This window comes from Phyllobates terribilis, unplaced genomic scaffold, assembly GCF_046119375.1.
Source record: "Phyllobates terribilis strain yellow unplaced genomic scaffold, ASM4611937v1 Scaffold_2__4_contigs__length_985480577, whole genome shotgun sequence".
Classification (NCBI taxonomy): Eukaryota; Metazoa; Chordata; class Amphibia; order Anura; family Dendrobatidae; genus Phyllobates; species Phyllobates terribilis.
This window is the reverse complement of record NW_027362762.1, coordinates 950,973,842-950,999,918: the sequence shown is the minus strand read 5'-3', so window position 1 is coordinate 950,999,918 and position 26,077 is coordinate 950,973,842. Positions and strand designations below refer to the sequence as shown.

At 46.6% G+C, this 26,077-nt stretch overlaps 1 protein-coding gene across 4 annotated transcripts in view; it reads left to right on the top strand.

The window, feature by feature from the left end:
- ILDR2 (immunoglobulin like domain containing receptor 2) overlaps positions 1-26,077 on the top strand; it is a 299,279-nt gene that overhangs the window by 225,575 nt on the left and 47,627 nt on the right. For 2 of the 4 annotated variants that reach the window (XM_073668552.1, XM_073668551.1), the window contains exon 4: positions 10,771-10,827. The exons of the other annotated variants lie outside the window; for them this stretch is intronic. In XM_073668552.1, coding sequence (XP_073524653.1) covers positions 10,771-10,827 — 57 coding nt within the window. The remainder of the gene's footprint in view (positions 1-10,770; positions 10,828-26,077) is intronic. 4 annotated transcript variants of the gene reach the window in all.

Here is a 26,077-nt window from a genome sequence, read left to right as displayed (position 1 = left end):
TTTGTTGTCAGCACATTCAACTTTGTACAGAACAAAGGATTCAATGAGAATATTACATTCATTCAGATCTAGGATGTGTTATTTCAGTGTTCCCTTTATTTTTTTGAGCAGTCTATTTTGATCCAAGGGCCACATTGTCATACTGAACCAATTCGAAGGGTCCCCAGAAAATTTAAAGGGTTAATTATAAGAATACAGCACCACCATCAGTACATTAATACGTCATCAGAACCAAGGTTTGAGTATTTGAGAAGGATTTGGAGAGATTCTGCTCAGTTTCTGCTCCCAGAAAATCTTTGTGAATACACCCAAACTTACACTGAGGTTTTGGACCAGAAACTCAACCAAATCCTCGTCATAATCTCAAAACTAAGTTTTGAGGATTTTTTTTTAGTTTTAACATGAAGCACGTCATGGATTGCTACATGGTCAGAATCACTGTCAGTACGTGAAATCAGAGCCAGAACCACCATCAATACATGAATACAGCGCCAGAACCACCATCAGTACATGAATACATCACCAGTACCTCCGACAGTACAGGAATACATCACAAAAACAACCGTCAGTACAGTAATACATCACCAGAACCACTGTCAGTACAGGAATACATCACCAAGCTTAGTACAGTGATCAGTTGCAGTTTCAGGTCAGTCCTGCACTGGTTGGACAGTCATGTGAAAGGTTATTTCATTTGATGTGCTGCCTCCTCCGAGTTTTTTTTCCTTTTTTAAAGGGCTTGTCCAATATAACATAAAAGCAAGACTGCTTTTTCTCCCAGAAACAGCTCCACCCCTATCCACAGGCTGTGTGTGGTATTACAACTCTATTGTAGTGAAAGAGACTCAAGGGTCCTTTAATGTCAACAGTTATTGTCTAGGCAGGATTCACTTGTGATCTATGGGAATTGCTTTTTGTCCTCTGCATGTAAACAAGTATGGCTCCATACACTGACAGCATGCACAGATCTTGATAATAGTGAAGATTTAAAGGGATTGCCTAGGATTAGATGCTTTCTTTAAGAAACAGCACCACCGCTGACCATGGTATTGCAGCTCAGCTCCATTCACTTCAATAGGGCATAGATGTAATACCAAATTCCACCTATGGTAAGAGGTGGCGCTGTTTTTGAAAAAGCAGCCATGGTTTTCTTATTTTGAGCAACCTCTCAAGCTAAAGCTGCAGCAAAAAAAAAAAAAAAAAAGATTAGAAATAATAGCAAAAACATTAGCACCATCAGGTGGCAATAATCAGTATAACATCAAACTGGATAAAAGTAGAGGAAAAAGTTACAAAAATGTTACTAGGGCCCCTTTAAAAAATAGATTGAGCCAAGTGCTATAATAACTCTGTTTTTGTCCCTGTTTTGGGACCCCCTTTTTACAAGTGCCCCGCCGTCACACAGGATATTCTCCGTTTTCCTGCTACCCTGCGTTCATCATTGTCGGGAAATCATTTACATTCGCCTCCTGAGTAATCGTTATCATTCTGCCAAGTTGGGAAAACCACCAACTCCATCATCTTCCCGTCCTTATCCGACCGGCAAAAAGCGCGGAGCCAAGTCCATGCGAGACTCTCTGCACAGAAACATCCGCCAACACAGCGTGTTTTGTCAAGTGCGGCTGGAATTCGTCCTCCTTTTTTTTTTTTTCGTGTCCCCAGACTGTCGTTTCGTTCCAAGTTTTCTCCGCGTTAGAAAAACCCTTTTCGTATGACCGTGGCTCGTGCTGTTAGTACAATATATACCGCCACCCGGTGTTAAAATGTTATCGTCCTAATTGTGATCTGATTCCATTGGGACAGCCATGATTACTGCAGCAGACTCTGAACCAGCAGAGGGTGACAAAGACGCGAGAAGCCGGAGAGCTAACAGGAAGGCTGCAATTTAAAGGGATAGTCCAGTGGGGGAAAAAAATGAGGTTTTTATCCCCCCATAGCTCTTATTCCAACACTTACCCGGTCCCCGCTGGTGTCATCTTGACCACCGAAAATGGAATGAAATGTCACAGCTAGCTCATGCCAAGCTTCACATTTGCATCTTATGGAGGGTAGACTTTTTTATCTAGACATATTCGATGTGATCTCTCATTATAACACTACGGCAGCGAGAAAGTATGATTTTTCTTGGGAGTTTCCCTTTAAATCCCCCTATCTATACCCATTCTTAGAGCACTACACTACACTGAACCAGCAGGGGGTGACAGATGCAAGGCCATCCCCAAAAAGCTTTATTCTAACAAAAAAAAAAAACGCTTTCCAAGTGACAACGAAAACTGCCGTTTTTGTGTCCACAGCTCCTCCGCAGACTTATGCAGATATGTCACTCCTATCTGCCCCCTCTTTATTCGATTTTAATCATTTTAGAACTAAAACACATAATTTAGCGCATTTACAATGAGAGACCGAAACCTAACAGGTCCCTCCCGGGTGGTCCGACAAGAAGGCCAGGAAGTGGTCTATGCGTTAGAAGCTCCTTTTTCCGTCTCCTTTTTTCACTCAAGGAAAAAGGGCAACACACGACTGAAGGATTTTAGTTGTGGTCTGTTATCACGGAGACACATTGATGGGCAGAGGAGCTGTATACACAAAACGGCTGGCGATTTTTCATCTGGACTAATTGCTTGGTTTTTTGTTTTTTTTCTGTTTACATATAGTCAAAGGAAAAGAAATGAGCTGCTGACGTCTACCTACCCTTTAAGAAATTAATAACGAAGACTGTTTTAGCCGTCTACCCACTACGATCAGCTGCATACGTTCTACCGTATTGATGACTCACCTTCTTTAACGTCTTCGCCCGGACCCTCCAGGAACTATATATAGGAATTTCATCTCACAAGGCGAATCGAGAAGATCAGTGCAATCCTATAAGATTGGCATCCGGGGCCATAAATCTTATTTAGCCCTTTACTAATACCGGGATGATTGTCCAAGGGCCGCGCCAATAACATACAGGTGTTTCTGCTCATTTTTCCTCGCCGGCACATTTTAGCCTCCGGCACAAAGCTCTGATGTGATATCTTTAATTATGGTTTTATTGTCCTGTAGAGGAAGAAAATCGCGTTAAAATTTGGTTTTATTTTATTTTGCTCCTGGGAAATGTCACCCCCAGTAGCTGACACGTCCTATCGCTTGTGTAACGCGCGCCCGCGGGTGGCAGAAACGGGATTAAAGAGGCAAAAGAGAAATGGGAAACCGTCCAGGTGGCCATATAAGAGGAAAAAATCTTATCCGAAACATTCACAATTCCAGATTAGCAGAATTCCTTTTATTACACACAAGACGACTATAAACGGTGTAATACTTCATTTCTCCTGTGGGGGAGCTGCAGGGTAATTGAACACTTGTTAGATTCTCTTAGCGATTGCTGCTGATCACTAAGGATCACGAGAATTTTAAGTAAAAGGGATCTTCTTTATTGACCGCCCCTTGACGTAAGATAATCCTCGTCTGCTGCCATGGCTCAGTGCAATGACTTACAGCGTGTAAGAGGGGGACGCTAATAATGTCTTGGCCGCGGGGGTCTCGGCGTTCACCGCTGATATAAATGACGCCACCATACAATGAATATTTCAGCGGATGAGGGCAGGGTGAGGAGCTCTGCCCTATATTCTCTGCTGCTGGCTGTGAGGAGCCTTTTTTATATTCAGGCAGTGATTTCATTGCTGCAGATCTATGGACTGATACGAGAGTCTCATGGAGGCGATCAGTCGGGGGGCGCTCCTTCTACGTGACGCGCGTCTATGTAACACGTCCGGCGTTATCGCAGTCACGCTCCGCTGTGCTCAGTAGATTTACTGATGCGGATTCTTTTATTTTGTTCTTTACTCGCTTCTGTTCTTCTTGCTCCGAACCGTCATCTCTTTTTTTTTCTACTCTTTTCTTCTATCCAGATCCCAAGCTCTCTGTCTTTAATCCTGTGATTCTCTTCTTGCTCTACAGATCCCACGGATCCTTATCTATCCCAATGCTCCCTTCTTCTATCCTCAATCCCATGGATCACTTCTCCTTTAATCCCGTGACTCCTTTCTCCCTCCTCAGATTCCATAGATCACTTATTTGTCCTTTCTCCCTTCACCTTCGCAGGATCCCATAATTGCCTTATCTCATGTATCTCTTCATTAGATCGAATGTATCCTTCTATCTCAGATCCCATGTATCCGATCTTCCTCTTCAAATCACATTTTATTTATATTATTCACTTATACGAGTATAGCTCCATTAATTCCACAGCGCTTTACGGACATCATCATCTAAATTTCCTATCAGTATGTCGTTGGAGATTGGGAGGAAACCCACAAAAACACGAGGAGGACATACAAACTCCATTCAGACATTGTTTTGTGGGGGATTTCAACCCAGGACCCCAGCGCAGAGTTACAGTGCTAACCACTGAGCCCCCGTGCTGCCCCATATATTCCTCCTTCAATCCTCAGTTCTCATGCATTCTTTCTTCCTCCTCAGATTCTAGGTATTCCTTCTTTCCCAAATCCCACACATCCTTTCTTCCTTCTCAGATCTCATGTTCTCATGTATCTCTTGTTTTTTCTTCCTCCCCAAATCCCATGTATCTCTTCTTCACCCACAAATCACATGTATTCATTCCTCTTCCTCACATCCCAAGTTTCTTCTTTCTCCTCAAATTTCATAGATTTCTACTTCCTCCTTAGATCCCATGTATCCATTCTTCCTTTTCTTCCTTCTCAGATCCCATGTATTTCTTCTTTCTCCTCAGATACCATGTATTTGCCTTGCCTCCTTACATCCCATGTATTTTTTCTCCCATCTCACGTCCCATGTGTCTCTCCTTTCTCTCCAGATCCCATGTGTCTTGTTCTTCCTCCCCAGATCCCATGTATTTCATGTTCTGCCTTCCCAGATCCTATGTATCTCTTCTTTCTCATCAAATCACATGTACAGTATTCCTACTTCCTTTTTAGACCCCATACTATATATATCATCTTCTTCATATCCCATGTATTTCTTCTTCCTCCTTAGATCCCATGTATTTCTTCTTCCTCCTTAGATCCCATGTATTTCTTCTTCCTCCTTAGATCCCATGTATTTCTTCTTCCTCCTTAGATCCCATGTATTTCTTCTTCCTCCCCAGATCCCATGTATTTCTTCTTCCTCCTTAGATCCCATGTATTTCTTCTTCCTCCTTAGATCCCGTGTATTTCTTCTTCCTCCTTAGATCCCATGTATTTCTTCTTCCTCCTTAGATCCCATGTATTTCTTCTTCCTCCTTAGATCCCATGTATTTCTTCTTCCTCCTTAGATCCCGTGTATTTCTTCTTCCTCCTTAGATCCCATGTATTGCTTCTTCCTCCTTAGATCCCGTGTATTTCTTCTTCCTCCTTAGATCCCATGTATTTCTTCTTCCTCCTTAGATCCCGTGTATTTCTTCTTCCTCCTTAGATCCCATGTATTTCTTCTTCCTCCTTAGATCCCGTGTATTTCTTCTTCCTCCTTAGATCCCATGTATTTCTTCTTCCTCCTTAGATCCAGTGTATTTCTTCTTCCTCCTTAGATCTTGTGTATTTCTTCTCCCTCCTTAGATCCCGTGTATTTCTTATTCCTCCCTAGATCCCATGTATTTTTTCTTCCTCCCTAGATCCCATGCATTTCTCCCATCCCGAGATCCCAAGTATTTCTCCCCCCACCCCCAGATCCCATGTATTTTTTCTTCCTCCCCAGATCCTTTGTATTTTGTCTTCCTCCTTAGATCCCATGTATCCATTGTCAGATCTCCCGTATCCCTCCTTCCTCTACAGATCTCATGTATTTATCCTTCCCCCCTCGGATCACATATATTAAATCTTAAGTTTCACTTCTTCCTCCTTAATCTTGATTTTTTTTTTGTTATCCACACTTCCCTTCATTTTTGTCCTTTCTCCTTAAGCAAATGCGCTTTTCCAGGTCCTTGATATATGTTCTCCTTCCTCCGAAATCTTTCTTCTCTTTCCTCAGATCTCATGTGTTTCTTCTCCTCTGTGTATGTTCTCTACTACTTATCGTTATGAAACCTGTTAACCACGTAACATAAGACTACAGATGCCTTCAGGTCCTCGTAACTCAACCTTAATCACAGATCTTTAATTTAGCTTTTATGAGACTTTTCTTCTTCTGTATCTTGGGTTTATGGAACCTTAAACAGCTTTTCAGACAAATTGTATTACTAAACTAATGGCACTTATTACGTTGTAATGGGATCTCTGTATAAAAAAACCCCATAAAGGAGACATTTCTGTAAATAATATTAACATAGAAACGGAGGAGAAGGCAACCGATGAAGAACAAGAGTGTCAAGACTCTCCTACTTTGGAGGAGCACTGTATGGAGTGTTGGTGAAGTTGTTGATGAAAACTCCATCATGGGGGTAATTTTTTTTTACAAGATCACATATGATTTCTGGTGGAACTACAGGGATTTTGTCCATTGACTCTTATTAGGGTTTTCTAATACTTGGAAGCCTAGCTGATTTCATTGGAGAGGTTAATCCAGCTCCAGAAGTTGTGAAACCCTAAAACTTCACCAACTTCTCTTAGAATGCTCCACCAAGCTAGATCCAAGAATATCTTCGGAAGTCCTTGTCGGTCCAGCAAAAGTCATTGTTAACCCAGTATAAAATGCTTCTGTCACATTATGAGGTACCTTTCCACCTATTCTGTAAAGATGAGCCCTAATGGTCAGCCACTGGTCAAGGATGGTCTTCTGGTATGTGGTGAGAGCTAATCTTTTGAAGGACCTCACTGGGGGTACTGGTTCCCGGCCAGTACAACTTCCTTCACATCATCTCCTTCTCGCCTATGATGACAAGTACTGATGCTTCTCCAAGGTGGATCCCATTATATCTTCACTAGATGGTGGCCCGATTCAAATGCATCGGGTATTCTAGAATAGGTATGCGGCCGACCGGGCGCAATCAGCAGAGCTGTGTTTAAATTTTGCGCCAATACTGCTGATTGATCTCGGCCAGCGACCGCGATCAATCAGCAGAGCGTTGTTTAAATTTGGCGCCAAGCTCGCTCATTGGTCGCGGCCGCTATTTAAATGTGGCGCCCAAATCGGTGATTGGTCGCGGGCAGCGTCGGCGACCAATCAGCACAGCGTTGTTTAACTTTTGCGCTAAGATCAGTGATTGGTCGGGTCCGAAGACCGCGACCAATTATCGAATCGTCTTGGTGAGGACCGGGGAGCGGCGCGGCCTGTGCGGGTACTTATGCTGTGAGAACACGGGACATAGCGGGCGCTCGCAGCAGAAGTATCCCGACGGCGGTCCTTCCGCTGCTACCGGCCGGGAGATGAGTGCCTCGCGGCGCTCATCTCCCGGCTGCATCGCCGCTCAGCTCCGTCCCGCAGATGAGCCGCTAACGGCCGCCATCTTTTTTCAGAAATCCCGCGGCGCTGATTGGACGCTGCCGGACCAATGAGCGACGCGGGATTTCCTGGACAGACAGACAGACAGACAGACGGGATAAGACGATTATATATATAGATAAATCCTTGTAAGACAAGAAAAAGTAATCAGAGACCCACTATAACAATGTAATCTACAGTACTAACAGGAGCAGTAATGTGCAGTCAATGGTCAAGCAAGGTTTTCTGGTATATGTGTGAATTCTAAAGGGGATGTGTCATCAGAAAAGAATATTGTTTAAACCAGATTTTTAGATTAAATGTATCTTTTTAAAAATCTTTAATAATGGTTTCTTCAATTTTTCATAACACTATTTGAACTGTACAACAATTCATAGATGTCACGCTTCCTGTTCTGCAAGGATGACTTTTCAGCAGTCTCATTGTCATCACAGACAGTATTACAATGAAAGGTAACACTTTTATATACTATAGATAACACAGGATCCACCATTCACAATAGGTGATGTCACAGCTCACCTCCTCCTCCTGTACAATGACTGATAATACCTCTATATACAGTAGATAACACAGGATCCACCATTCACAATAGGTGATGTCACAGCTCACCTCCTCCCCCTCCTGTACAATGACTGATAACACACCTGTATACAGTAGATAACACAGGATCCACCATTCACAGTAGGTAATGTCACAGCTCACCTCCTCCTCCTCCTCATGTACAATGACTGATAACACACCTGTATACAGTAGATAACACAGGATCCACCATTCACAGTAGGTAATGTCACAGCTCACCTCCTCCTCCTGTACAATGACTGATAACACCTCTATATACAGTAGATAACACAGGATCCACCATTCACAATAGGTGATGTCACAGCTCACCTCCTCCTCCTCCTCATGTACAATGACTGATAACACACCTGTATACAGTAGATAACACAGGATCCACCATTCACAGTAGGTAATGTCACAGCTCACCTCCTCCTCCTGTACAATGACTGATAACACCTCTATATACAGTAGATAACACAGGATCCACCATTCACAGTAGGTAATGTCACAACTCACCTCCTCCTCCTGTACAATGACTGATAACACCTCTACACTGTGTTCCAAATTATTATGCAAATAATATTTTCTCAGATTTTCCCAAATTACCTATATGAATTGCAGTCATTGTAATTTTCCAGTCAAATAACTATTAGAGTACAATTGAAAGGTTTTTGTACAAACTGCCTATGATAACAGTATATTTTTAAAAAAATAAAAAACTCAAACTGCACTCAAAATGCATGTTCCAAATTATTATGCATGAAATGATCTCGATGGTCCAGATGGATGGAGTGGAGGATGGCTGGTTGATGGACACCCCATGCAAACACGGCTACGGCGCTAACAAGGAGGAGGTGGAGTAATGTTTTGGGCTGGAATCATGGGGAGAGAGATTGTCGGCCCTTTTAGGATCCCTGAAGGGGTAAAGATGAACTCCATAATGTATGTTGAGTTTCTCAAACAGCACTTCCTGCCATGGTTCAAGAAGAAGAACCGTGCATTCCGCAGCAAGATCATTTCATGCATGATAATGCCCCGTCTCATGCTGCACATAACACATCTGCATCTCTGGCTGCTATAGGCATAAAAGGGGACAAACTTATGGTGTTGTCCCCATGCTCCCCTGACCTCAACCCCATTGAGAACCTCTGGAGCATCATCAAAAGGAGTGTCTATGATGGCGGGAGGCAGTTCACATCTAAGCAACAGCTCTGGGAGGGTATTCTGTCCTCATGCAAAACAATTGAAGCAGAAACCATCCAAAACCTGACAAATTCAATGGACGAGAGAGTTCAGAAGCTCCTTTCCAACAAGCGGTCCTGTGTGCAAATGTAACATCACCTAGAATAAAGTTTTGAGTTGAAAACTGTTTGATTTCAGTGTGTAATAACCTGCTAATGCTTATAATTTCAAAAATGACCATTTTTTTGTTCTTTATTCAAATGAAAACGTTGAAAACTCTGCTGTGCATAATAATTTGGAACATGCATTTTGAGTGCAGTTTGAGTGTTTTATTTTTTAAAAAATATCCTGTTATCATAGGCAGTTTGTACAAAAACCTTTCAATTGTACTCTAATAGTTATTTGACTGGAAAATTACAATGACTGCAATTCCTATAGGTAATTTGGGAAAATCTGAGAAAATATTATTTGCATAATAATTTGGAACACAGTGTATATACAGTAGATAACACATGATCCACCATTCACAATAGGTGATGTCACAGCTCACCTCCTCCTCCTCCTGTACAATGACTGATAACACCTCTATATACAGTAGATACCACAGGATCCACCATTCACAATAGGTGATGTCACAGATCACCTCCTCCTCCTGTACAATGGCTGATAACACCTCTATATACAGTATATAACACAGGATCCACCATTCACAATAGGTGATGTCACAGATCACCTCCTATACAATGTCTGATAACACCTCTATATACAGTAGATAACACAGGATCCATCATTCACAATAGGTGATGTCACAGCTCACCTCCTCCTCCTGTACAATGACTGATAACACCTCTATATACAGCAGATAACACAGGATCCACCTTTCACAATAGGTGATATCACAGCTCACCTCCTCCTCCTGTACAATGAGATAACACCTCTATATACAGTAGCTAACATGGTAGATCACGGAATCCCCAGCGCCTCTTCTGATTAGTGAGCCTGGCGTGACATCATACGTGCGTCAGACTGCGGTGATGATGTCGTGGCAAATCAGAAGAGGCGCTGGGGATTCCGGCAGGTAAGATGTGACTCGCAGGGCTCCCACCATGCGTGCACCGGCTACTGTCTTAGCTACTAGACCAGGGTCCTTCTAATCGATTCGCTCACTCATCTCCAATCGTTGTAGACGGATCTCACTGGTGGTACTGGTTACTGACCACTTCCGTCCCTTAATATCTTCCTCCGCAGCCTCTTTCCAGACTCTTCTAGGTCTAATGATCTAGAGATGATTTTCAAGAACTTTATGTTACTCCAAGGTTCTTGTTGGACCAAAAAAAAATCATTGGCGGCGCGGTGTAAACTATTTCAATTTTCCGTGATCCGTAAAGAGAAGCTCTAATGGTCACCAGTGGTCAAGGAAGGTCCCCTGTTATGTGACGGGAGCGAATCTTTAGGAGAAAAAGAAACCAATGACATAGATGGGTTTGCTCTTGACTTACTGGTGGTCCTGGTTTCTGACCAGTTCAGCTTGATAATGTCTTCCTCCTCCACCACCTTTTCCTTCTTATTTCTGCTCTTCTAGGGATGATCTAGACACCATTTACAAAAAAAAAAACTAATTTCTCTCTTTTCTTTCCTCTTTCTCTCTTCCAGGCAAGACAGGGGTGCTTGCTGATCTGTTGCCCAGTTTTGAAGTGGAGATTATGCCAGGTACCCAGTGTCATCTTCTAAGTGTTTCTACAGATCTGTTATTCATCCATCTGTCTCTTCCATCTGTCTCCGCTCTCCGCCAGGTCAGGTTTTCCTATTAGGACGATCTCTGTGTTGTGCGCCGTTCATGTCTGAGGAGGCTCGGGGACTTGTTACTGGGCTCGATATCTAACTTTTAGATTCCGGTAAATATTCTCGAGATCTGACAAAAGCAACAACAGAAGAGGGAGGATAAAAGTACCCTCGGGGGAGGGGTCGGGGGGCTACATGGGTTGCCAGCATTTGGGGTAAGACAAGTATTTTTGCCCCCTAGCTTGTGAACCTGTAGCATTCCCTGCGCCCATTCTACCAGTTCCGCTAATCTACCCCAGCCCATATACTGTAACTTCGGGAAAATATCGATCAAATTTGAGAATTTTTTTCTGTATTTTTTTTTTTGTAATTTTTTTAGAATATTGCTTTTTTTTGGGCTTCTCATTTTTTTTATTACACTTATTTTATGTAACATTATATTGTCCTAGCCATATTCCTAAAGCCTAGCCCTAGCCCTAGCTCTAACCCTAACTTTAGCTAGGGTTAGCAAAAGTGTCAAAATGTAGAATCAGCTCTCAAAAATAAATGAAGACAGTATTGAATCATACGCGCTGCACGAGAGTCAATGCTGTCTTCGTTCATTAATTGGTCATTTAATGTCGTCTCCGTCACTGCTTATTCTTAGCGCAGCAGTGGAGATGAGTTTTTCATCGGCTGCTGCGACCGAGACGGCAAAGCTCATTTCATTATTTCTGAGCTTTGTAATTTCTCAATTCCATTGCTGCCTATGCAGAGTGCAGCAGCAGATGACAAACTCGTCTCTCCTACCTCGCTCTCGGGTGGGCACTCACTGTGCGACATGTACTGACCCTGATCACTTGACAGTGGGGGTAGCGTGGGGGAGGGGTATGGGATGAAATTTTGTGTCTCTGGTACGGTGGCACTGTAATTATCCCTGGTATGGATTATAGATTGCTGGAGCTGTTGAGCAAAAGAGAGGTGCTTCTCATATGGCCCCCTAGGAGATTATTTGCTCTCTTAGGGGTGAGGTTAACACATTTTAGCTGAAATGTTAATGGCCTATGAGATGTTTTGGATGATCTTCTGGGCCATTGGGGTTGACCATGAGCAGTGGTGTTGTGCTGGGCCATTGTGGTTGAGCATGAGCAGGGATGTTATGCTGAATTATTGCACCTGAGCATGAGCCAGGGTTGTTATGCTTTGCCTCTGTGGTTGAGCATGAGCATGGGCATTGTGCTAGGCTATTGTGTGGTTCAGCATGAGCAGGGGCGTTGTGCTGAGTCATTGCAGGTGAGCATGAGCAGGGGCCTTATGCTGGGCCTTTGTGGCTGAGCATGAGCATGGGCATTGTGCTAGGCTATTGTGTGGTTCAGCATGAGCAGGGGCGTTGTGCTGAGTCATTGCAGGTGAGCATGAGCAGGGGCCTTATGCTGGGCCTTTGTGGCTGAGCATGAGCAAGGGTGTTGTGCTGGGCTGTTGTGGCTAAGCATGAGCAGTAGCGTTATTCTCATCCATTGCGGCTATGCATGAGCAGGGACGTTGTGCTGGGCTATTGTTCCTGAGCATGGGCAGGGGCGTTGTGCTAGACTGTTGTAGCTGAGCATGGGCAGGGGTGTTGTGTTGGACCTTTGTAACTGAGCATGGGCAGGGGTGTTCTGCTGGACCTTTGTGGCTATGCATGAGAAGGGATGTTGTGCTTGGCTATTGTGGCTGAGCATAAGCAGTGGCGTTGTGCTGGGCCATTGTCTCTGTGCATGAGCAGCGGCGTTGTGCTGGGATGTTGCTGCTGAGCATAAGCAGGGGCGTTGTGCTGGGCCGTTGTCTCTATGCATGAGCAGGGGCATTGTGCTGGGCCATTGTCTCTGTGCATGAGCAGGGGCGTTGTGCTGGGCCATTGTCTCTGAGCATGAGCAGGGGCATTGTGCTGGGCCATTGTCTCTGGGCATGAGCAGGGACGTTGTTCTGGGCCATTGTCTCTATGAATGAGCAGGGGCGTTGTTCTGGGCCATTGTCTCTATGCCTGAGCAGGGGCGTTGTTCTGGGCCATTGTCTCTGTGCATGAGCAGGGGCATTGTGCTGGGCCATTGTCTCTGTGCATGAGCAGGGGCGTTGTTCTGGGCCATTGTCTCTATGCATGAGCAGGGGCTTTGTTCTGGGCCATTGTCTCTATGCGTGACCAGGGGCGTTGTTCTGGGCCATTGTCTCTATGCGTGAGCAGGGGCGTTGTTCTGGGCCATTGTCTCTGTGCATGAGCAGGGGCATTGTGCTGGGCCATTGTCTCTGTGCATGAGCAGGGGCGTTGTGCTGGGCCATTGTCTCTGTGCATGAGCACGGGCGTTATTCTCATCCATTGCGGCTATGCATGAGCAGGGACGTTGTGCTGGGCTATTGTTCCTGAGCATGGGCAGGGGCGTTGTGCTAGACTGTTGTAGCTGAGCATGGGCAGGGGTGTTCTGCTGGACCTTTGTGGCTATGCATGAGAAGGGATGTTGTGCTTGGCTATTGTGGCTGAGCATAAGCAGTGGCGTTGTGCTGGGCCATTGTCTCTGTGCATGAGCAGGGGCGTTGTGCTGGGATGTTGCTGCTGAGCATAAGCAGGGGCGTTGTGCTGGGCCGTTATCTCTATGCATGAGCAGGGGCATTGTGCTGGGCCATTGTCTCTGTACATGAGCAGGGGCATTGTGCTGGACCATTGTCTCTGTGCATGAGCAGGGGCTTTGTGCTGGGCCATTGTCTCTGTGCATGAGCAGGGGCGTTGTGCTGGGCCATTGTATCTGTGCATGAGCAGGGGCGTTGTGCTGGGCCATTGTCTCTGTGCAGGGGCGTTGTGCTGGGCCATTGTCTCTGTGCATGAGAAGGGGCGTTGTGCTGGGCCACTGTCTCTGTGCATGATCAGGGGCGTTGTTCTGGGCCATTGTCTCTATGCATGAGCAGGGGCATTGTGCTGGGCCATTGTCTCTGAGCATGGGCAGGGGTGTTGTGCTGGACTTTTGTGGCTATGCATGAGAAGGGATGTTGTGCTTGGCTATTGTTGGCATTGTCTCTGTGCATGAGCAGGGGCGTTGTGCTGGGATGTTGCTGCTGAGCATAAGCAGAGGCGTTGTGCTGGGCCATTGTCTCTATGCATGAGCGGGGCACAGGGGCATTGTGCTGGGCCATTGTCTCTGTGCATGAGCAGGGGCGTTGTGCTGGGCCATTGTCTCTGTGCATGAGCAGGGGCGTTGTGCTGGGCCATTGTCTCTGTGCATGAGCAGGTGCATTGTGCTGGGCCATTGTCTCTGTGCATGAGCAGGGGCGTTGTGCTGGGCCATTGTCTCTGTGCATGGGCAGGGGCGTTGTGCTGGGCCATTGTCTCTGCATGATCAGGGGCGTTATTCTGGGCCATTGTCTCTATGCATGAGCAGGGGCTTTGTGCTGGGCCATTGTCTCTATGCATGAGCAGGGGCATTGTGCTGGGCCATTGTCTCTGTGCATGAGCAGGGGCGTTGTGCTGGGCCATTGTCTCTGAGCATGAGCAGGGGCATTGTGCTGGGCCATTGTCTCTGGGCATGAGCAGGGGCGTTGTTCTGGGCCATTGTCTCTATGAATGAGCAGGGGCGTTGTTCTGGGCCATTGTCTCTATGCCTGAGCAGGGGCGTTGTTCTGGGCCATTGTCTCTTTGCATGAGCAGGGGCATTGTGCTGGGCCATTGTCTCTGTGCATGAGCAGGGGCGTTGTTCTGGGCCATTGTCTCTATGCATGAGCAGGGGCGTTGTTCTGGGCCATTGTCTCTATGCGTGAGCAGGGGCGTTGTTCTGGGCCATTGTCTCTATGCGTGAGCAGGGGCGTTGTTCTGGGCCATTGTCTCTGTGCATGAGCAGGGGCATTGTGCTGGGCCATTGTCTCTGTGCATGAGCAGGGGCGTTGTGCTGGGCCATTGTCTCTGTGCATGAGCAGGGGCGTTATTCTCATCCATTGCGGCTATGCATGAGCAGGGACGTTGTGCTGGGCTATTGTTCCTGAGCATGGGCAGGGGCATTGTGCTAGACTGTTGTAGCTGAGCATGGGCAGGGGTGTTGTGCTGGACCTTTGTAGCTGAGCATGGGCAGGGGTGTTCTGCTGGACCTTTGTGGCTATGCATGAGAAGGGATGTTGTGCTTGGCTATTGTGGCTGAGCATAAGCAGTGGCGTTGTGCTGGGCCATTGTCTCTGTGCATGAGCAGGGGCGTTGTGCTGGGATGTTGCTGCTGAGCATAAGCAGGGGCGTTGTGCTGGGCCGTTGTCTCTATGCATGAGCAGGGGCATTGTGCTGGGCCATTGTCTCTGTACATGAGCAGGGGCATTGTGCTGGGCCATTGTCTCTGTGCATGAGCAGAGGCGTTGTGCTGGGCCATTGTATCTGTGCATGAGCAGGGGCGTTGTGCTGGGCCATTGTCTCTGTGCAGGGGCGTTGTGCTGGGCCATTGTCTCTGTGCATGAGAAGGGGCGTTGTGCTGGGCCACTGTCTCTGTGCATGATCAGGGGCATTGTTCTGGGCCATTGTCTCTATGCATGAGCAGGGGCATTGTGCTGGGCCATTGTCTCTGAGCATGGGCAGGGGTGTTGTGCTGGACTTTTGTGGCTATGCATGAGAAGGGATGTTGTGCTTGGCTATTGTTGCCATTGTCTCTGTGCATGAGCAGGGGCGTTGTGCTGGGATGTTGCTGCTGAGCATAAGCAGGGGCGTTGTGCTGGGCCATTGTCTCTATGCATGAGCAGGGCACAGGGGCATTGTGATGGGCCATTGTCTCTGTGCATGAGCAGGGGCGTTGTGCTGGGCCATTGTCTCTGTGCATGAGCAGGGGCGTTGTGCTGGGCCATTGTCTCTGTGCATGAGCAGGTGCATTGTGCTGGGCCATTGTCTCTGTGCATGAGCAGGGGCATTGTGCTGGGCCATTGTCTCTGTGCATGAGCAGGGGCGTTGTGCTGGGCCATTGTCTCTGTGCATGGGCAGGGGCGTTGTGCTGGGCCATTGTCTCTGCATGATCAGGGGCGTTGTTCTGGGCCATTGTCTCTATGCATGAGCTGGGGCTTTGTGCTGGGCCATTGTCTCTATGCATGAGCAGGGGCATTGTGCTGGGCCATTGTCTCTGTGCATGAGCAGGGGCGTTGTGCTGGGCCATTGTCTCTGAGCATGAGCAGGGGCATTGTGCGGGGCCATTGTCTCTGGGCATGAGCAGGGGCGTTGTTCTGGGCCATTGTCTCTATGAATGAGCAGGGGCGTTGTTCTGGGCCATTGTCTCTATGCCTGAGCAGGGGCGTTGTTCTGGGCCATTGTCTCTGTGCATGAGCAGGGGCATTGTGCTGGGCCATTGTCTCTGTGCATGAGCAGGGGCGTTGTTCTGGGCCATTGTCTCTATGCATGAGCAGGGGCGTTGTTCTGGGCCATTGTCTCTATGCGTGAGCAGGGGCGTTGTTCTGGGCCATTGTCTCTATGCGTGAGCAGGGGCGTTGTTCTGGGCCATTGTCTCTGTGCATGAGCAGGGGCATTGTGCTGGGCCATTGTCTCTGTGCATGAGCAGGGGTGTTGTGCTGGGCCATTGTCTCTGTGCATGAGCAGGGGCGTTGTTCTGGGCCATTGTCTCTATGCATGAGCAGGGGCGTTGTTCTGGGCCATTGTCTCTATGCGTGAGCAGGGGCGTTGTTCTGAGCCATTGTCTCTATGCGTGAGCAGGGGCGTTGTGCTGGGCCATTGTCTCTGTGCATGAGCAGGGGCGTTGTGCTGGGCCATTGTCTCTGCATGAGCAGGGGCGTTGTTCTGGGCCATTGTCTCTATGCGTGAGCAGGGGCGTTGTTCTGGGCCATTGTCTCTGTGCGTGAGCAGGGGCGTTGCTCTGGGCCATTGTCTCTATGCATGAGCAGAGGCGTTGTTCTGGGCCATTGTCTCTATGCATGAGCAGGGGCGTTGTTCTGGGCCATTGTCTCTATGCATGAGCAGGGGCATTGTGCTGGGCCATTGTCTCTGTGCATGAGCAGGGGCGTTGTGCTGGGCCATTGTCTCTGTGCATGAGCAGGGGCGTTGTTCTGGGCCATTGTCTCTATGCATGAGCAGGGGCGTTGTTCTGGGCCATTGTCTCTATGCGTGAGCAGGGGCGTTGTTCTGAGCCATTGTCTCTATGCGTGAGCAGGGGCGTTGTGCTGGGCCATTGTCTCTATGCATGAGCAGGGGCGTTGTGCTGGGCCATTGTCTCTGCATGAGCAGGGGCGTTGTTCTGGGCCATTGTCTCTATGCGTGAGCAGGGGCGTTGTTCTGGGCCATTGTCTCTGTGCGTGAGCAGGGGCGTTGCTCTGGGCCATTGTCTCTATGCATGAGCAGAGGCGTTGTTCTGGGCCATTGTCTCTGTGCATGAGCAGGGGCATTGTGCTGGGCCATTGTCTCTGTGCATGATCAGGTGTGTTGTTCTGGGCCATTGTCTCTATGCGTGAGCAGGGGCGTTGTTCTGGGCCATTGTCTCTATGCGTGAGCAGGGGCGTTGTTCTGGGCCATTGTCTCTATGCGTGAGCAGGGGCGTTGTTCTGGGCCATTGTCTCTATGCGTGAGCAGGGGCGTTGTTCTGGGCCAATGTCTCTATGCGTGAGCAGGGGCGTTGTTCTGGGCCATTGTCTCTATGCGTGAGCAGGGGCGTTGTTCTGGGCCATTGTCTCTATGCGTGAGCAGGGGCGTTGTTCTGGGCCATTGTCTCTATGCGTGAGCAGGGGCGTTGTGCTGGGCCATTGTCTCTATGCGTGAGCAGGGGCGTTGTGCTGGGCCATTGTCTCTGTGCATGAGCACTACAGAATCTTTTTTTGTATATTTATCAGCATCTCTTATCTTTTTTTTCGTTCTTAGCTGCTTTTTCATAGACTGACAGAACATTCTATCTACATTATATATGTTCACCCCTCCCCCGCTCACCCTCGGGCCTTTCCCACAACACATCCTTTACATTTCTGCTGCCTTATTTGATTTCTTTTGTACATTGTAGTCTGTTATATCTAATTCCAACATATGAACATCATAGGGACCATGAACCAACCGTCCCGCGGGTAGTACGTTCACCCCGTCAGCTATGGCAATTAATATATAGTCTGTAAATGTTAAAGAGGTAGTACAGATTAGCAAAAGATGGCTGCTTTCTTATGAAAACAGCACTACACCTGTCCACAGGTTGCGTCTGGTATTGCAGTTCAGACCCATTTACTTTAGTAGAGCTGCAGTACCAGACACAACCAATAGGCTGGTGTGGCGCTGTTTCTGTTTTTTTTTAATCCTGTATAACCCCATGGATTCTTATAATCAGTTGGGGATCACAATATTTTACTGTTGTTATAAATGTAGCAGATCCTTCACTTGGGGTTTTCTGGTCTCAAAAAAATAAAAGGATCTGCTTTATTTCCACAGGAAAAGGGCTGCCCACAGGTTGTGATTGGTATTGCAGCTAAGCCTTATTCACTTTAACTGCAATACCAGACACTGCCTATAGAACAAAGTGGCGCTGTTTCAGGGTAAAAAAAAATAAAAGAATGTTTTTCCTTGACTATGGATGTAGACTAGAAGAACATATTCAGATCCACCATATTTCCAGTCATTTAACATTAAAATGGGTTAAATGGCCCCTGTATGTGACAGACGTGACTTGCGGACGCTGTTCCTCTGGTCAGTTTTCTTTTAATCAGTAACTAAACTTTTTTTTTTAATTATTTATCAGCCTTTGCAAAGTTATGAATCCTGGTAATATACTCTTATTTTATTTTGCTTCCTTCTCTCTCAAACATCAGGCTGAAAGTGCTCTTTTAACTCCCTAGTTTCAGCTCTTTTAGAAGCTGCTTTGAACTGCTGCTGTAGCAAGAATTCTGAGGCTATGTTCCTGCGTAGCATAAATGCTGCATTTTTTTTCATTGATTTTTTTTTTGTGCAGAAAATTCAACGCATTTAACAGTTGAAGCAAAGTGGATGTGATTTTTTGAAAACACCACTGCGCGTTTAAAGATGCTGATTTATCTGCATTTTTGGGTGCATTGTTTCCCTATATGCTTCTATGGGGAACCTAAAAAAACAGCAAAAATGTAAAAAGTAGTGGTATTCTGTATTATGGTGTGGACACCTTAAAAAAAAAAAACCTGTAGAAAAATAAAAGCATTTGCGCGTGGGAATGTGGCTTTACTCAGACACTATTTAAAAACATTCTGACTGTGTGCGCTTCTCTGTTTCTCTCCCCCATGCTCAGATAGTGAGAGTGTTTGTAAATAGTGTTGGAGTACTTATTCTTGCTTGAGCAGCAGTTAAAAGCAGCTTCCAAAAGAGCATGAATTGGGATAAAACTTTGCATTCCTCATAGAGCCGCAAGTCAAAGTAGATTCTAAAGGAGCATAAACTAGGCAAAAGCAGCAGTTCAAAGCAGCTTCTAAAAGAGCATGAACTAGGCTAAAATAATGCTTTCCTGGTAGAGCAGCAATTCAAAGCAGATTCTAAAAGAGCAGGAACTAGGCAAAAGCAGCAGTTCAAAGCAGCGTCTAAAAGAACAGGAACTAGGCAAATACAGCAATTGAAAGCAGCTTCTAAAGGAGCATGAACTAGGCTAAAACAACACTTTCTGGCTAGAGCAGCAATTCAAAACAGGTTCTAAAGGAGCATGAATTAAGCAAAAGCAGCAATTCAGAGCAGTTTCTTAAAGAGGGTGAACTAGGCTAAAACAGCACTTTCGTGCTAGAGCAGAAATTGTAAGCAGCTTGTAAAGGAGCATGGACTAGGCAAAAATGCATTTTTAAGCTGCATCCAAAACACCATGAGCTAGGCTAAACCAGCACTTTCGTTCTAGAGCGGCAGTTCAAAGCATTTTCTAAAGGAGCATGAACTAGGCAAGATAAGCAATCAAAAGCAACTTGTAAAAGAGCATGAACTAGGCTAAAACAGCACTTTCTTGCTAGAGCGGGAATTCAAAGTAACTCCTAAAGTTGTCAAAATCAGCAGTTCAAAGCAGCTTCTAAAAGAGCATGAACTAGCTAAAACAGCACTTTCAGTATGGGGTTTGAGTGAGAAGGAAGCAAAATAAGGTAATGAAGTATATTAAAAAAAAAATCACAAATTTGCAAAGGCTGATCAATAATTTAATTTAAAAATCATGTTAAACATAGGCGGTTTTAGTTAGCAAGTTGATGTCTTTGGGTAGAATGAATGTAGCTTAAAATGCCTTTAATTGGGGATTCCAGTCTTGTAGAAATCCTGCAGAGAACTAATGGGATTATTTGACAGATGGAGATTAACGTGACAGACAGAGCGGTGGGGGAGGGCTTCTGCTCTAGCCAGTTGCCTTATGGAAGCAGAAGTGTAAAAAGATAAGAAGAGAAAGAGCCGCTCTCCTAAGTCAATACTTCTAAATCGTCCAAACCATTTTATTTTTATTTTTTAGGCCCTTCCTAACCCTTCCTCATGCTATAATTCTAAATTTCATCTTTCAAGTTTATCAGTTCATTAAACATGGGGATGTGGATAATTAATTGATTCTTGTGAGGAGTCAGCATTTCTTTAGATCTTCCTCTGCTTCTTATCCTTCAGACAATCAGGAGAAAATCTCCAGCTCAGCTCATTCTTACTTCCTTCAAGTTCTGGGACATAGAAAAACAGAGACAAAAAAGTTTTTTGTTTTTTTTTAATAAATGATTCCTTAGAGACATTGTTACTAGAATAATATATTGTCATTCTTTGATTCTTTGAGAGCCCACAGCAAGGATAGGTGATTACGTACTGATCAGTGGGGGTCCGCTTGGAGAAAGGGAATATTTATCTCTGTAAAAAAATGGAGCAAAAATGGTTGGATGCTTGTAGCACCCTGAGGATTTGGCTGCTACAGGGGTATTGCACCTCAGCCAGAGGTGTGATATTCCACTCCCGGGTAAGGATGGAGTGTGGAACTGAGCTCAGTAGGCTGCATGCACTACATACATCCCATTTCCGGGGGACAGACCAATGGTACTCCCACTAGAGAAATGTGCAGGTACGACAGTGTCTGTCCCTGGCTGGAGTGGGAGGGGGGTGGAACATCCCAGTAGTGTAGGGGCAGATAGGGGGAGCAGTCTGGGTAATGCTAGGAGCTCATTGGGTGCTGGTCACCTGAGCTCACACATAGAGGGAGTATATAAGGTGGGAACCATCTTAGATCAGGGTCAGTCTGTCAGAGTGTAGCCTGAGGAGCAGAGCAGAGAAGCTCAGCCAGCTCCAAGGCCCAGAGAGAGAGAGGAGAAAGAAGGACCCAGAGGGGGAGAAGAGAGAACGCCAAGATCCCAAAATTAGACCAGTGGGTGAAGAGTTGGCACAAGGGTACCGGATCCCAAGCTGGTGGAGGGCACTAATCCTCAGCCAGAGACCGGAGGTCGTGGGCAGGATCTGCCACGACCACCCACTAAATCCACCCGGAAGGCAGACCAAGAATAGGGTCAGGGAACCCAGAGACAAGGGTTTACCAACAAGAGGCCCGAGGGAGCCGGACTTAGGTGGATCCCTGGTGGGGAAGGCCAGAGAGAAGGAACGTCAGAAAGGGAGCTCAGGATCACGCTCCAGAATTACTTGGGAGTTGGCCGAGTCCAGGACCTGGTGGACGCAGCACGGCTCGGGCGGTCGCTCAAGGCCGGAGTGACCAGAATAACAGCAGTAAGTAAAGACCCTGAACTGCACAGCCCGACTCTGAGTCTCATTACCATCCTCACTGCACCTCCACAACCACCATCCTCTACACCTGACCCCCTGAGGCTATACCCCTCCCGTTGGGGGTTATACTACCTGAGCTGCACACACATCACCAGCCTCGGCGGACCCTGCTGCAGCGGCGGCCGTATTGACCGCAATTCAACGGGTGGCGTAGTCGACACAAAAGAACATCTAGTAACATCTATAAGGACTGCCACACACTGAGCTTGACACCCTGGGCACGGACCGGGTCACCGCCACTCGGAGACTACAACCCCCATCCGATCCGGCTCCGGGTATCCCCCAAACAACACTGGCCCAGGGGGCGCGTCAACTTCAACCACCAAATTTTATGAGGCTGACGGAAAAAGCTGAGCGCAGCGCTCTGGACGCACTCAGGGATAGATTGGAGCGACTACATTCTTTAACAGGGATAACATTGTCCTGTTCTCCCAATCGGTGCAGGTCCAAGCGGTCGGACCTCCACCGATCAATAAGTTATCACCTATCCTGTGTATAGGTGATAACTTGTTTTTGCGAAGAACCTCTTTAAGCTATTTGGCTCAACTTTGTCTCAAGGCTCCTGTAATTTTGGCGGGATCAGATGTCCATCTAATATGTATGTGTCACGTCTGTATCAAGTGTGACAGACAGTCGCTCTGGATCCGGCTGTAGAAGGTCACTGCGCTTGGCATTGCAGACGCCTTCATGATCCTCTCATCTCTGTAGTGTAGTGATATCCTTCTTCCTTTAGGACCCAGCAGCGACCTCCACCTTCTGCTGCTAATTGACACACCCTTGCTTGGTAGTTAAAAACTCTCAGTTTCTCCAGAGAGTCGCCAGTGATAGTTCTATGTACCTCTGTGCTGACTTGGAGTACTAGCATTCGGCTAGTTTTTTCTTTAGTGCCCTTGGAGGATAGTTGGTTTTACCTCTCTGGTGTCTGCTCAAGCTAGGTATATCCCCCTTTGTTGTTTACCTCGTTGTCTTTAGTTATAGTGGGGCCTGACTAGTGCTCACCCAGTCCCCTTCCTAGCTAGGGCCAAGCTCTAGGGACATTCAGGGCTTAGATTCCTGCTCGGCGATAGGTGCGGAATCTATATAGGGACAATAGGGTAGTCAGGGTGATATTATCTCTGCCTAGGGGTCTCCACTCCCCCTTTCCCTAGTTGTTGGGCTCTCTTCCCCCTTTTCCCGTCATTGTACACTTGTTCCTTCCCTCAGCTTGCGTGACAGTATGGGGGCATGTCCACTGATTATGTCAGAGGAAAGGAGGGGAGATAAGCCACTGTCATAGTAGTCTGTCGGAGTGGCTCTCTTATAGAGAACACAGGAGCACTTGGTCGGGCCAAGCATTCCTATGTATCGGAGAGTCGGGAGAGATGACTCAATGATCGTACGGCTGACGGCTATCTATTGTGTATTGCCAGGTATATACTCAAATGACATCCAAAGTTGCAGTTAAAAATGTGACGTCATAGCATAGATCTGTGTAACAGTTATCTGAGATTTCTTAATATTCTGTTACCTGTAAATTTTTAATCTTTGGATGTTAGGAATTAATCAGTTTGTCTGGGGAAGCGCATTCCAGAGCCGGGTGCAGCACGAGAGAAAACCTGTAGAAGATACGGAATATGGAGGATGTTTTTCTTAGCTTGCTGATAAAACCTAGAGGTCTGGTAGGATGGTAACCTGAGATTAGGGGTGAGATGTTATCTGGCACCTGAACAACGACAAAACTCTTAAGCGCAGCGAGAGCGTAATTCCACTCAAGATGGATACAATGTAAGTGACGCTCACTGATTATAAAGCTCCTCATCACTTTATTAAAAAAATAGGCAAATTATTGGAAGAACTACGTCAAAAGCCAAGTATTTGGGAATGTCGCCTTTAACTTCACATCGTGACGAATGGAGGAAACGTAAAACAAATTTTAGACCTGATCTCGAAAATGTTATTTCTCAGAAATCAAATTTATTCCATCAGTCCCCTGAAAGAAATACTCGCTGAATAATGAATAGAGTGGACCGGTGAATAATGCATAGTATGGATTGTTACATTTCATCACTTATGCCTGGAAATAAAATATTCATTGTAGCGGCCGAGAGTACGGACACACGCGGAGAAGAGAGGGGATGCGGAGGATGAGCGCGGGCGAGTGGTTAACACCTCGGAAGACAAAAATAACTTTTAAGTAAATGTCCTACATGAACAGAAGAGGATGCAGATATCGCTGCCCGCTATACCAGGGAATATTCTATGACCCCTTATGGTATGATGACATCACACTTGGGGCACTAAAACTCCACCTACAACCCCACCCGCTCCCTTCAAGCAGCCGCAGGTACTCCTTTCTGGGAATTTTGCTGTTGAGGGCTCTTTTCTGTTACTTTTAGTAGCTCTTGCTGTTTTGGGGTTCCTGTGGTTGTCACATTTACCCGGAGTTATTGTAGCTCTTGCTGTTTTGGGGTTCCTGTGGTTGTCACGTTTACCCGGAGTTATTGTAGCTCTTGCTGTTTTGGGGTTCCTGTGGTTGTCACGTTTACCCGGAGTTATTGTAGCTCTTGCTGTTTTGGGGTTCCTGTGGTTGTCACGTTTACCCGGAGTTATTGTAGCTCTTGCTGTTTTGGGGTTCCTGTGGTTGTCACGTTTACTGGGAGTTATTGTAGCTCTTGCTGTTTTGGGGTTCCTGTGGTTGTCACGTTTACTGGGAGTTATTGTAGCTCTTGCTGTTTTGGGGTTCCTGTGGTTGTCACGTTTACTGGGAGTTATTGTAGCTCTTGCTGTTTTGGGGTTCCCGTGGTTGTCACGTTTACCCGGAGTTATTGTAGCTCTTGCTGTTTTGGGGTTCCTGTGGTTGTCACGTTTACTGGGAGTTATTGTAGCTCTTGCTGTTTTGGGGTTCCCGTGGTTGTCACGTTTACTGGGAGTTATTGTAGCTCTTGCTGTTTTGGGGTTCCTGTGGTTGTCACGTTTACCCGGAGTTATTGTAGCTCTTGCTGTTTTGGGGTTCCTGTGGTTGTCACATTTACCCGGAGTTATTGTAGCTCTTGCTGTTTTGGGGTTCCCGTGGTTGTCACGTTTACCCGGAGTTATTGTAGCTCTTGCTGTTTTGGGGTTCCCGTGGTTGTCACGTTTACCGGGAGTTATTGTAGCTCTTGCTGTTTTGAGGTTCCCGTGGTTGTCACGTTTACTGGGAGTTATTGTAGCTCTTGCTGTTTTGGGGTTCCCGTGGTTGTCACGTTTACTGGGAGTTATTGTAGCTCTTGCTGTTTTGGGGTTCCTGTGGTTGTCACGTTTACCCGGAGTTATTGTAGCTCTTGCTGTTTTGGGGTTCCTGTGGTTGTCACGTTTACTGGGAGTTATTGTAGCTCTTGCTGTTTTGGGGTTCCCGTGGTTGTCACGTTTACTGGGAGTTATTGTAGCTCTTGCTGTTTTGGGGTTCCTGTGGTTGTCACGTTTACTGGGAGTTATTGTAGCTCTTGCTGTTTTGGGGTTCCTGTGGTTGTCACGTTTACCGGGAGTTATTGTAGCTCTTGCTGTTTTGGGGTTCCTGTGGTTGTCACGTTTACCCGGAGTTATTGTAGCTCTTGCTGTTTTGGGGTTCCTGTGGTTGTCACGTTTACCCGGAGTTATTGTAGCTCTTGCTGTTTTGGGGTTCCTGTGGTTGTCACGTTTACTGGGAGTTATTGTAGCTCTTGCTGTTTTGGGGTTCCTGTGGTTGTCACGTTTACTGGGAGTTATTGTAGCTCTTGCTGTTTTGGGGTTCCCGTGGTTGTCACGTTTACCCGGAGTTATTGTAGCTCTTGCTGTTTTGGGGTTCCTGTGGTTGTCACGTTTACTGGGAGTTATTGTAGCTCTTGCTGTTTTGGGGTTCCCGTGGTTGTCACGTTTACTGGGAGTTATTGTAGCTCTTGCTGTTTTGGGGTTCCTGTGGTTGTCACGTTTACCCGGAGTTATTGTAGCTCTTGCTGTTTTGGGGTTCCTGTGGTTGTCACATTTACCCGGAGTTATTGTAGCTCTTGCTGTTTTGGGGTTCCCGTGGTTGTCACGTTTACCCGGAGTTATTGTAGCTCTTGCTGTTTTGGGGTTCCCGTGGTTGTCACGTTTACTGGGAGTTATTGTAGCTCTTGCTGTTTTGGGGTTCCTGTGGTTGTCACATTTACCCGGAGTTATTGTAGCTCTTGCTGTTTTGGGGTTCCCGTGGTTGTCACGTTTACCCGGAGTTATTGTAGCTCTTGCTGTTTTGGGGTTCCTGTGGTTGTCACGTTTACTGGGAGTTATTGTAGCTCTTGCTGTTTTGGGGTTCCCGTGGTTGTCACGTTTACTGGGAGTTATTGTAGCTCTTGCTGTTTTGGGGTTCCTGTGGTTGTCACGTTTACCCGGAGTTATTGTAGCTCTTGCTGTTTTGGGGTTCCTGTGGTTGTCACATTTACCCGGAGTTATTGTAGCTCTTGCTGTTTTGGGGTTCCCGTGGTTGTCACGTTTACCCGGAGTTATTGTAGCTCTTGCTGT